Source organism: Brienomyrus brachyistius, chromosome 21, assembly GCF_023856365.1.
Source record: "Brienomyrus brachyistius isolate T26 chromosome 21, BBRACH_0.4, whole genome shotgun sequence".
NCBI lineage: Eukaryota > Metazoa > Chordata > Actinopteri > Osteoglossiformes > Mormyridae > Brienomyrus > Brienomyrus brachyistius.
The window spans coordinates 19,106,277-19,119,964 of record NC_064553.1 but is presented as its reverse complement, the minus strand read 5'-3'; the positions used below and the strand labels follow the sequence as shown (position 1 = coordinate 19,119,964).

At 40.4% G+C, this 13,688-nt stretch overlaps 1 protein-coding gene across 4 annotated transcripts in view; it reads right to left on the bottom strand.

Moving 5' to 3' along the window:
• astn1 (astrotactin 1) overlaps window positions 1–13,688 on the bottom strand; it is a 152,690-nt gene that overhangs the window by 78,498 nt on the left and 60,504 nt on the right. For 2 of the 4 annotated variants that reach the window (XM_048989538.1, XM_048989540.1), the window contains exons 6-7: window positions 5,704–5,853; window positions 5,433–5,600 (exon numbers count right to left, since the gene is read on the bottom strand). In XM_048989538.1, coding sequence (XP_048845495.1) covers window positions 5,433–5,600; window positions 5,704–5,853 — 318 coding nt within the window. The remainder of the gene's footprint in view (window positions 1–5,432; window positions 5,601–5,703; window positions 5,854–13,688) is intronic. The other 2 variants (XM_048989539.1, XM_048989541.1) reach the window with 1 other exon arrangement.

Sequence of the window (13,688 nt, the reverse complement as noted above, 5' to 3'; positions counted from 1 at the left end):
GGGCCTTTCTTTGGGGAGTTTGTTCTCCCTGTGCACAATTGTTATAATTTGTATGACTTTTCAACCTGTTTTATTTCACTTCATGTTAAGGCCATGCAGGACAGGGAAAATGTTAATCATAAATTGTGATTTCTGTCTTGCCATTGTGATCTTACTTGTTAGCTTTCCACAATCATCCTCCCTGATGAAGCAAGTTACGGTGAGTTCAAACAGTTGAAAAACAAAACAATGGAGGGCATTAAAGCTACCACAGAAGAAAATATAAAGAAATCACAGGAAAAGCAACAGGCAGCTTATGTGAAAAGGGTGCAAAAGAAATACAAAAATGTTGTGTACAAAGTTGGAGATGAAGTTCTTTTGGCCAACATAAGAAAATATGGAAGGAAGGGTGGCAGAATGGAACCTGATTTCTCTGGACCATACACTATAGAGACAATCAGTGGGAAAATTGTAACACTAAAAAATCGCGAAGGAGCAATATTGAGAAACAAATATAACATCAGCCACCTGAAGCCATACAGAAGGAGCTCACAACCCACTACACAACCCACTGATCCATTCAACGACCCTCCTTGTGTGGAACGAGTCAAGCCCACGCTAAGACCTCAGCAGTCTTTGGACAAGGCCAATGACCCAGAGGTAATCAAGCACAACTTGAAGAGACCCTCTGTTATTGTTTTTGCCAAAAACATGCAAAAACATATTGATGGCTCAGATGACAGCACCCCTCCCCCTAACAAAAAGAACACAGGCACCACAGGCAAAATACCAACACAGGACAAAAACCCTATATCAAAGAGAACACCCCAAGAAGAAGGTCTTGTCTTGTAACTACAAAGCTCCCAGTTGGCCAGTTTGGCCCTGTCCAGTTGGCCAGTTTGGCCCTGTCCAGTTGGCCAGTTTGGCCCTGTCCAGTTAGCCAGTATAGCCCAGTCCAGCGTTTTGTGTGTAACATTTACTTTTTACCTGTTTGACCAGTTGGTCACAAGTTTGTTGCTTGAATTACAGATGGGTGAACAAAATAACAGCATGATCAGATAACTATACACAAAATAGTTAATCTCTAAACAATGCCAAAAATATGTTTATGTATAAACAGTTTTAAAAATTAGGAAAGGGTGACCAACCCAACTGACTATTTAGTCCACCCTCTGTATATTACATGTTTTATGTTTGCATGAGTTCAGTTTGTCTGCTTCATTACAAATTCTTTAGATATTTCTTGCTTTTGACTTGGTCTGATGGACCTCTTTATTGTAACACTAACTGTTTTACATTTGCTTTTTAGTGATGATGCTTTGGGCTGCAAAGGACACTGGGAGAGTTGAAGCAGTTGTTGGCCCATACAAACTGTATGATCATTCTTTTCGCACCCTGCAGGGGAATGAGTGGCTTTCGGATGAAGTAAGAGAAGGAAAATAAGTTGTCCAACATATTAATACGGTAGTTTTGCATGTTGCCTATAAACCTGTTGTCTACAGGTTATTGATGCATATGTGCACTACATTTTGGAGAAACAACAGGCAAGTATCAATTATGAAAACAGTTAACATTTGTCCATTTTTAAACTACATATTCAATCTATAAAAGACAAGATTATTTATTTTTTACAGAGACCAATACACCAGATGTGTGCAGTTGTGGCAACATCTTTGTTTACTGGCAAATTCCGAACTCTCATGAAGGTAAATCATAACATAGTGTAACATTTTATATCTTGCATGATTAAGTATTACTAACTTACTCTTACCACTTACCACAGATGAAATTTCCTGTGGTGGAGAAGTGGGCATGCCCCGTGAATGTTGGAGCCCATTGGATACTTTTGGTGAGTGGGAATTAGGAACACTATATCATTGTGAAACAATAAATATTACAATTACATATTTTTTATATTATTAAAAATATCATAACTAATATTATGTATGTTTGATTGCATCAAAATATTTCTAGGTTGTTGACATTCCCCTCAAAAAAATCATTCTGATAGACCCATTTGGAAATGAAGCCTCCTATGAGAGGAGAATTTTGCGCAACTGGAGGTACACAGTTCAAGTATATTGAATATTTTCTTTTGGAAAAATTATAATGTCTTTACTTTGTTATATGTGAATGTAATGACCTTTATGTTTTAGGAATTTTATGAAACAGAGAGGGGATGATGAGAACAGAGCAACATGGACAGTAGCAACCCTGCAACACAACAAGCAGAGAGATGGTAGCAGTTGCGGCGTTTTAATTTTGAAGGTAAATGTTTTAAAAACTTTTCATTGATGCTTTTAAACCTATTCCAGTTTATAATTTGTTGTATACAGGTGTTGGTTTTGCAGAAGGAATAATAATGACACAGCTATCATTGCTGTGTGTTATTTATTTGTTGTTGTGTACAGCGACCTTGAAATACCCAAAAAGCACATTTTAAATAAATATTTGTAGTTGTTCTATTGATTTCTTCAGCTTTAGTTCTATACCAGCAACATTGCACTTCATGGTGTATTGCATATGCTGAAATGAAAAGATTTATGCTGAACCTCAGTTTAGGGTCGAGGATATGTACTCATATTGTGACAAATTTATAGTGATATTGATATACTTGTTTATTCTTTTTTGCAGTTTGCTGAACATCTCCTTTCAGAGGGAGACATCAGTCGAGTTCAGACGACTTCAGATTTCGTGACAAATGCCCGATTGGAAATAGCCTGTTCCCTCCTGGAATATCAGGGTGGGTTCTAGAGTAATTAAATATCCACAATAATCATCTAACTGTGTTGCTTCAGTCATACACATTTCATAATAAAAGCACAAAAAGCTTATGGGAACTTCTGTGTGTGTAGGCAAGGCATTGGACTACTGTGTCATTTGCTCCATGATGGAAGGCGATGCTGACAAAACCCTAATTGAAATGGTAAATTTTTGCAGGTCATTAAATATATACAACAATATATATAGAGTATTACTTTGTTCTGTCTACAAAAGATTCTAATTTATTACTTTTTTATACTTACAGGTCCAATGCGACCACTGCAACAGATGGGCACATTTTCAATGTGCAAATTTTGATCCAAAGAATCAGTTTGCTTTCATTTGTACAAAGTGTTTGTGAACGTTTTTTTTTTCTTTTTGGCTTCAAATACATATTAAAGTACCAGTACTTTTGTGTTGTCATTTTGTTCAATTCCACCACAAAATAACATTATACTTCATGGGGTTGAAGTGTGTCATAAAAAAATCCTACCCCACTTTATGGTAGCATAATTTCATGGGGTTGAAGTGTGTCATAAAAAAATCCTACCCCTCGTTATGGTAGCATAATTTCATGGGGTTGAAGTGTGTCATAAAAAAATCCTACCCCACTTTATGGTAGCATAATTTCATGGGGTTGAAGTGTGTCATAAAAAAATCCTACCCCTCGTTATGGTAGCATAATTTCATGGGGTTGAAGTGTGTCATAAAAAAATCCTACCCCTCGTTATGGTAGCATAATTTCATGGGGTTGAAGTGTGTCATAAAAAAATCCTACCCCACTTTATGGTAGCATAATTTCATGGGGTTGAAGTGTGTCATAAAAAAATCCTACCCCTCGTTATGGTAGCATAATTTCATGGGGTTGAAGTGTGTCATAAAAAAATCCTACCCCACTTTATGGTAGCATAATTTCATGGGGTTGAAGTGTGTCATAAAAAAATCCTACCCCTCGTTATGGTAGCATAATTTCATGGGGTTGAAGTGTGTAAATAAAATTATGCTACCATAACATGCGGTAGGATATTGTTATGTAGTGCAGTTCAATTAAATACCTCCCATTTATACAGGTAGCATTTTCTGATAAGGTAGGAAAAACTGATGGTTAAAACTATAACATTGCGCTACGGTAGGAAAATCTGATAAGGTAGGATGAATCGTTAGAACACCGGCTCGTCCGATCCTCGTGTGCCACGCCCCCCTGATTATCCACGTGTGCTTACCTAACCATGCCCAGCTGTATCCTGTTGATTTGCCCTGTCTTTGTTTTATATCAGTCCACGTCTTGCCCTGCCTTTTGTCTGTCATTGATGTTAGTAGCGTTCCGATGTCCTGGTCTCCCCGCACCAGTCTTCCCCTTAATAAATCCCCAGTTTTCCCCGACTTTCGGCTACCTATTTCGTTCTTCCCTGCCTGCCTACCCGTCCGCACCCGCGAATCCTGACAACTATTATACACTGATGACGATATGAATGTTAAACTCTACGCGATATTTCACGGCCCAGCCCAGTCGGATGCCGTTTCATCTTCACCGTCTTTTCCTTAATTAATTAGGCATATCATACTTTCGAAAAGTGCCTTATGGTGTCATCGCCGACATCGCGGACCTGTCAGTCTCCAAGTCGAGTACTATCCCATCCCAACTACCTAGCTGGCCAGCTTGCAAGCTAGCGGACCTTGTAGGTGCCCGCAGGCATCTTACGTTAGCAAAATAAGTTTGGTGATAATTAATGCAGCTAGCGAATTACTTGCATAAAAACCTATTACTTGGGGGCGCAATAAGTTGTCGGATTGACTAGTAAACGACAAGAAACATAACAATCAACGAAAATCTGCTGCCAAGTCAATCAGTACTTGTATTTCCCGCTTGCTCCATTTTGGACAGCAGTTAGACGAACTCTATCTGCAGTCTATTAGTCATCCTGCTGGTCCCGAATGTAAAGGGTTGAATTTCGGACAGTGTTTTAAACCACTGAAATTCTGGCAGCGTATTTGAAACAGCGAAAATAACGGGACTGAATATTGTAAAGCGTAAATAAGACGACTGAATATTACTGCTTGAATAATAAAGAATTGAATAAAACACATGGAATACTTTCAACTGAATTTCTTCTTTTCAAATTTATTTTGAGGCGAAATTAAATTAACTGAATTCGTGTGGTTGAATTATAAACATGCACTTTAAAATACGTATGTTTTGGAACTGAATTTTGGAAGCCGAATATTTTTGTACTGAATATTTAAGCAATGAAATTACAATTGAAATGTTTTCAGTTGAAATGTTCAATGTTTAAATGTATACACATATTAAATTACAGTCCCCAAAAATTTAAAGCATGAATAATGCAATGCTTTTTTATTTGATAAGTGTAATTCAACGTGTTTTTTTCATCAATGACTTTTGTCATTAATTTACTTTCATAATTGACAGACTATATTGCAAACACTTCTCTTATTAATAATGACAAATACTAATTCAGAATACAAAATCGGCCATATTTACTGACTGCCCGTATTGATGACCTTTTTTGTTCTATGTAATTTACAACTATACTTGTCTAGTGTCTGCACTGACTTGCTTATTTTGGAAAAAGTGTCTGACAGGTAAAGCACAAATATTAATGTATCTCCCCCAATCGCAAGAAACAGAGTGATTCATTTCATAATAGAGCGCTGAAGCAGATGGATACCTGTCTCTGGGTCACACTGGTGCTCGCAGGGGTCCAGCAGGCGACGGCCACACAGTTCATTAACCCAAGGCCCGCTGGCGTTTTGCTGGTAAAAGAGCAGCACCTGAGCAGGGTTCAACCAGTCACTGGCATCCAGCTGGCTGCCATGCAGCAGAATGAACCGTGACCCTAGGGGGAAGGATCATGTATTCAACCTTAATAAGAATCACAATTTGCTACTAGGGATGTTATCTTTTAATGGGCCAGTGCGTGGGGTCCGGCCCGCTCTTACCATCGGCGATGAGGTGCTCTGGCACGTGCAGGATGACACGTACGTTGATGCTGCAGGATAAGTGTGAGGAGTATACCAGGCTGATGACGCAGCTGATGATGCTGATCAGTGTCAGAGTCGTCTTGTTGATGGGGCTTCGTGGGGAACCTACTGGACAAAGGAGAGACAAAGAGAACAAAAGAGCTATGGCTATGATGGAGTGAATAAACACATAACTGAAAATGAGAATATTTGCACATTGCTGTGCATCAATCGCCTTTGGGAAAACAAGTTTACCCAGCAATGTTAATAGAACAGAAGAGAATGCTGTTATTGTCACTGTACACAGCAGGCACAACAAAATGCAATATACAACTCCAAAAAAATTTGCTAGCAGACAGAAGCATTGTCATGGACCACACTGGGGGAACCCGTGAACGTCATTCAGAAATCCTCCTCCATTCTTACTGGGAAAAAAAAACGCCCAGTTGGGGAAGCCCTGTTCAGCCCACACCCTAGATCATTGGTGATTCCAATTTGCGGTCAAACCCATTTACCAGCTGAAGTCAGTTTTCTTTGATTGCTGGTCTATTTAAGCTCCCGAGGTATGTCAGGTAAACTCAAGATCTTCTCAGTTTGAGCAGTTCCCTGTGCAGCTATGCCATGTAACATTTTCTTTGTTCCTTGGTACTAAGTATTATTTCCTAATTGCTTATGACTGAAAGGTATAGAAAATGACTACTATTCCCCATAAACTTTGCTTTTGTGACCAGAACAGTGATATTTTGAAATTTACCTAATTCCAGTGAGAAAATTGGTGAATTTGTCAGAAGCTAGAAAAAACAACATATGAAAAAATATATATATTAAATTAACATATCTTTTGATTCCCCAGGAACCCCTGAACCACTGCAACCAAGCAGTTACAAGCCTGGGGTTGATTTATCGGTTTAATAGTTAAATAACTCCATGGAGTATTGATTAGTCAAATGAGGCGTGCTAGTGGTCAAGTCAAAAAATGTATTGGTATATTGGGCATTTGCTGCAAAGACTGAGGTGACTTTAGAAGAGGTTTTGTAATGACTTTAACAGGTGTAATATTATAGCTTTACATGAATATGAACATCATTTTAATGTCATTTTCTTTGACAGCCTAAAACTTCAGCACGGTATTGTATAAAATATACAATCTAAAGAATGACTGTAAAGGTATAAAGTGACATTTCCTTTCAGGTATGAAAAGAAAATTGCATAGTAACTGTCTGATTTTAAACAGAATGTTGGGTTAAATAATTAATGTAGAATTTCCAATAATTCGAATATCTTCCACCTTCATCCACATTCTGCTGATAAAAAGCAGTTGGAAGGATGATGGATGGATGGATGGATGGATGTAATAAGCATCATCAATGTTTATTACACTGGCTTTGGTCAGATGCCTACTTTTGAAATCTTGATTTCTTTCTGTAAGGTCTTGTTTTTTGAGCACAATAAATAGACAGAAATTCCACTAGGCAGGAAAAAATAAGAATGACATGCTAGACCCAGACACGTGGCACTGATGTCAGACGGCGGACTGAAGTCATGTGATAGGCACCACTTATACCAAATGTAACTAGATGCTATTGAAACAATAATTTATTTCCCCAGACAGCCCCATCGGCCTCTCCCCCCTCTCCCTGCTTCAATCTTAGTGCAATTTGTCTCAAAATGAAACAGGTCTCAGATTATCACCTATACAAGGGTTCTTCAGTGCTGGTCCTGGAGGGCCAGAATCCCACACAGTTTGCAGATTTTCCTGTTCAAACACATCATAATCAGCTATTAACTAGGTTTAATAGGTATGTCTGAGCAGGGAAATCTACAAACGGTGTTGGATTCTGGTCCTCCAGGACCAGAACTGGAGAAGTACTGACCTACTGTATATAAACTCCATGGAAGTTCAAGTGTCTTCTGCAGCTGCTCTTCCCATCCTTTGCTTGCACCTAGTGCTCCTGTTTCAACTTGTATGTAATACAAACATTTAAAGGACGCTGCATAAGAAACAAAATGTGGAAAAAATAATACTGTATAATCTCTGCAATCTAACAGTACTATAGTTACTAGTACAAGATATCCCCCTTCAATCGTAAACAGGTGAAAATTATTAACTGCTGTTGTTGACACCACAGCATACAACAACAAAACATGTCCTCTGCATTTAACCCATATGTAACATAGCAGTGGACATCTATTATTTTAGCACCTGGGGAGTAATGCATAGGGGCAGTATGTTTCTCAGAGTACCTCAGTGGGGCCTTGCTGATCAGGAATTCAACCCAGCAACATTTCAATGATGTGTGCATCCCTAACCAGGAGGTCACCACTGCCTATCACTGGGTGTGATAGATTAATATCAGCAGAAGAATGAAACAAGAGTTATAACATTTATCTAGGCTGGGCAGGTTTATTGGAAGTTATATAGAACAAGGCATGTATAGAGTCCACATACATAGAGCCTATAGGTAGAGCCTATTAAGACAAACAACCAGAATCATCCCCCTTCAATGATGACCTGTGTGAAAGGTCAGGCATAAAATCACTGCATGAATGTCTTTGATGTTAATGTTAAGACATCCTGCAGTCATGCATAATAAATGAAGTAAATTATAATATAATCAGGGGTTACCATGAAAAGGAGAAAGTTTTCATGAAAATTTTGCAGCATAATTGGATTAATCTGGTTTGGGAGCCAAATATAACAAGCTTCCATCCATCCATCTATACATACATCCCTGAAACCAGTTATCTTATTCAGGGTCATAGGGAGACCCCATTGTAGAGCCTATTTCAGAGGCTATGGGCACAAGGCTGGGAACAACCCAGGATGTGATGCATAGACACACACACACTTTGTTAACTCCAATTAGAAACTGGAGTACCTGGAGGAAACCTCACAACGGGAAGAACAGACTAGCCCCACACATGGAGCCCTGGTAGAGGGTTATACTCAGGTCCCAGAGGTGTAAAGCAACAGTGCTACAGTAACCACTGCACCACCATGCCAATAATTTGTCTAATGAAGTGTGGATCCATCCATCCATTTTCCAAACCGCTTATCCTACTGGGTCGCAGGGGTTCTGGAGCCCACCCCGGAAGCAACGGGAACAAGGCAGGGAACAACCCAGGATGGGGGGCCAGCCCATCGCAGGGCACACTCACACACCATTCACTCACACACATGTACTCCTATGGGCAATTTAGTAACTCTAATTAGCCTCAGCATGTTCTTGGATTGTGGGAAGAAACCGGAGTACCCGGAGGAAACCCCACAATGACATGGGGAGAACATGCAAACTCCACACACATGTGACCCAGGCGGAGACTCGAACCCAGGTCCCAGAGGTGTGAGGCAACAGTGCTAACCACTGCATCACCATGCTGCCCCCGAAGCGTGGATATTTGCTGTTTATTCTAGTAACGTAGTGTTAGTTTAGTTTGGAGGTTTAGTACTCATAATAGGGATGTCAGGTGCCGGACTACTCTAGGGTCAGAGGCTTCAGCCATACCGCTGTGCCCTATGATGAACTGAAATGATCTGCCATGTGTACAAGGTACAATACAATTCTTTTGTTTTCATACATCCCTCCTTTATGATACATACACAGGTAAGTGAAGCTCGGGGTCGGAAAGCATGAACAGCCATCTATCCAGCAACGTATCTGAAGGTTATGGGCCTCGCCCTTGCAGTCCTAACCTGCTGAGCCACACACCATCCTGGATGCACTCCTACCTGAGGCCCGACCGGGACAACTTGCTGAACAAGAGAAACAAATAATTTTGTGTTTGGTTTGCAATTTTGTAATGGAGCTTCTGTTATTTTATGCAGACAATATTGTTTAAAAGTGTTTTAATGGCATACATGGCCTTCAATATGAAGGACATTAATGTCAGTATTTATAATGGGTGTCTGTCTTATTTCGCAGTAACAGCTGCACCCCCATGCCTTAGATTATCTGAGAATGTTAAAATGGGCTCTATATTTAATGTGACTTTGTGGTGCAGGGTTTCTGCTGGTAACGCTTCTCTGTGGTGGCCCTCCTCGCCAAAATCTTTGCCTCCACAGCAAAATAACACCAGTCTGACCAATTAGTTGTCTAGTCCAACACCTTGGGGACTCAATCTGGAAGCCTGAATCCTCCCCCCACCCCTCCCTTACATGCATTATGCTGGCACTAACAGGCTATATTACATTGTCATTTAGCAAACGCTCTTATAACACTCTAATAAAATAAGCTTACTTAGCGACGAGGTGGGTAAACAGAGCAGGGGTTTAATTGGGGGGGGGGGGTGAAGATGCATCTCTTTCCTTGCTGTCTTATACCCCATTTACACACTGAAACCCGCGTATTGATGCTATATTACCATCATGGCTTTGTGTGGGAATGGGACAAAGCGGCAAAGTCTAACCATTAATCTATCCGCTGACGACCTGGTAACACTGACTATCTGACAGGGCTGCAGGGTGAATGCGAAACAGTAACAGGTTACCGTGTTTGAGAAGGGTGTGGGGGGGGGGGCTTCTTGCCCTTCATTTACTACATTGATATCAGTTGGGAGTATAGGACAGCCGTTACTCACTTCCCACAATAAAACCACTAAGTTAGACTGTCACAGACACAGTTAGGCTGTTGTTACGTGCTTGAGTGGAGCACTGGAGAGGGAAAAACTGATGAGAATTTAGCAACCTCTGAGAAAAAAAAGAGTCACAACTGTATAACTGCAAAATAACTAGCCTAAATTAGCTCATATACTGTATTTGATTGTTTATCTCCATAGACAGAGAGGGAACATGCTGTCACGCCCAGCTCATACGATCCTCGTGTGTGCCACGCCCCCCTGATTATCCACGTGTGCTTCCCTGATCGTACCCAGCTGTGTCTAGTTATTTTGCTCCGTCTTGTGTATTTCAGTCCGCATCTTGCCCTGGTTTCTTGTCTGTCATTGATGTTAGTTGTCGTCTGATGTCTCCGGTCCTTAGTCGCCTGAATAAACCCCTAGTTTCCCTGACTTTAGACTTCCTGCCTGATCCTTGCTTGCCTGTCTGTCCGTGCGCCTTACCCACGTTCAGCGAAAATGTCACTCATGCCATCACTAAACAGTAATAAAAAATATGTACAATGGTGGTCTGATGCCAGCATTTTTTCAGTAGCCACTGGAGATGTTCTGCAAAATTTGCCGACCCAGGAAGGTGAGGGCTCTCTGTGAATAGTTTTGTGTTATCATCTGTTATCAAAAGAGGGACTTTGGTACAATTTTCCAGCCGAGGTGGGATTGGTGAATCTTGCAGTGGGCCCCCTGCAGTGATGTGACCCACCTGCTCCAATACTGGTTTCCTCCGATATTTCATAGTTTGACAGTGAGTGGGAGGTGTTCTGGAGGGAGTGCAGATGTCAAAAGGAAAAGGCAGAACATTGTGACACCTGTTATCTGTGGATCATCAGATTACCTCAGCAAACTGACACCGAGAATGCCCAAAGTCTACAGGACTGCAACTACTGACTCTAACAAAAGCAAAGTTTAAAGAACACAATTATTTTAATTTTCAAAAACTTAACTTTGTCAATGACTACGTCCTATTTATTTAGCTGTATTTCCTATTTAAACTCATGTCATGTATATTTTCATGGAAAACTGGGAAATTCCAGTGACCCCAAACTTTTGAACAGTAGTATAACTATTTGTCTACCAGTAGGCTTTGAGACACACTGTTAGTTGTAAATAATCTGTAATTTAGTGTGTGCATGCATGCATTTGTGTTGTAAATGGTAACTGATGTAACGTTGAGCTGTAATTGTTGTAATGTTTTACCATGGTGTGCATGTGCTCACATCACCCCATTTACCCTGAATGTGAATGTTGTTGGCTTTTTCATCAGTGTTACTGCTTGTTGTCTTTGACAGTGGACAGTGGATCACTAATAAACGCAGAACTTCTCTTCTTTTTTATAAAAATATGTCTCCTCTTTATTATTAAAAACATGGCTCGCTTACAATACAGTCAACCCTTCTGCATCTTGACTGGTTGGCTGATGATGCACAAAAAAGTTTAGTAACTCAAAAAACATACAGTAAGACATACGAACAGGGCTGTCAGGGTGGATGCCTTCCAATCCCTTTCTTTGTGACCTTTCCCCATCTGGCCCACAGTTTGCCTTTCCCTCCGCTCCATCCTTCAAGCCCTGTGCGTTTTTCCATGCTTCCTGGACTGCTGCATAGCTCATTGGGCTGACTGCATGGCAAAGACCACAACTCTCTTAGTCATGGGTTTGAGGCTCCAGCCTCTTCTGTTCCCCTGTGTTTTTTCTAATGTGCTTTTTCTGGTTTGGTTTTGTGTTTCTGTTCCACCTTTATTATCCCAGTTAATGGTTACATTGCCTAGTTCTTGTTGTCTGTCTAGTTCTGGTGTCTGTCTAGTTCAGGGGTGGCCAATCTTATCCGCAAAGACCTGCATGCACACCAGCCCTTTGCGGATAAGATTGGCCACCCCTGGTCTAGTTCCTTCATTTCTGTGTCTGTTAGTGTTAATATGTTTCACTTGTTGCTTGTTTGTTGCCCTGTGCCTCTGACTGGTTAATTGATATTTGAGTTCACTTGTCCCTTTATGCCTTCTTTGCCTGTGTGTATTTAAGTGCCTCTGTCCACTGTGTTCTCCAGTATTTCATTTTTATGTCCCTGTTGCTGTGTGTTAGGAGTTTTACTTGTTTCTTAGTTCTGTTCCGCTCTGTTCCCTAGTATTATTAAGTTAAGTGATTTCTTTAGATGGTTCTTATTTTTCCCTGTTAGTTTTTGACCTTTGTGGTACCTTTAATTTGTGCATTTCCTTAGTGTGTTCTGCTTAATTAAATAATCCCTTGTTTGTCTTGGAACTGCAACTGGATCATCACGTTTTTCGCACCTGCGTCATGCCGCGCTCTGACACAGGGCTGGTTTGCAGGAAGGCAGCCTTTAAGGCAGTGATATCTTTGTTGTATCTTTCCACTTTGCTTTCGCCAAGGAGACCAAGAAATGTAATGGTTTTTCCTGATCGTGGGGAGCCTGTGCCCCTAGCCCCCATGTTGTGCAAGGGTCGACTGTATTCTAAAAAAAAATTTTAGGAAATACAGTTGAAACCAGATATTTACATACACTTCAGAAAAAAAACACAAACCTTTTTTTCCTTTACTGTCAAACATTAAATCAGCTTTTGATTTGAACCTTTTCTGTCTTGGACATTTTTTTTCATTGGTTAAATGTTAGAATAACGAGAGAATTTTATGGATTTTTTTTTTTAAATTACTTTCATCAGTCAAAAATTTACATACCCTTCTTTAGTGTTTGGTAGAATTGCCCCGAACCTGTTTCACTTGGGCCAAACATTTTGGGTATCCTTCCACATGCTTTCTACAATAGTTTGCTGGAATTTTGGCCCACTCCTCTTGACAGAACTGGGTTAACTGGGTCAGGTTTGTAGGCCTTCTTGCTTGCTCTCACCTTTTCAGCGCCGGCCACAAATTTTTTATGGGATTCAGATCAGGACTTTGTGATGGCCACTCCAATACTGTACCTTGACTTTGTTGTCCTTAAGCCACTTTGTCATTAATTTGGAGGAATGCTTCATTGTCCATTTGGAAGACCCATTTGTGCCCAAGCTTTAACTTCCTGGCTGATGTCTTCAGGTGTTGCTGCAATATATCCACATCATTTTCTTTTCTCATGATGTCATCTATTTTGTGAAGTGCACCAGTCCCTTCTGCAGCAAAGCAGCCCCACAACATTATACTACCATCTACATGCTTCACAGTTGGGATGGTGTTCTGAGGCTTCAAAGCTTCCCCCTTTTCCCTCCAAATTAACTGTTTATTATTATAGTCAAACAGTTCATTTTTTGTTTCGTCAGACCACAGGACATGTCTCCAGAAATTAAGAGTTTTGTCCCTATGTGCAGTTGCAAACTGTAGTATGGCTTTTTTATGGAGGTTTTGAAGT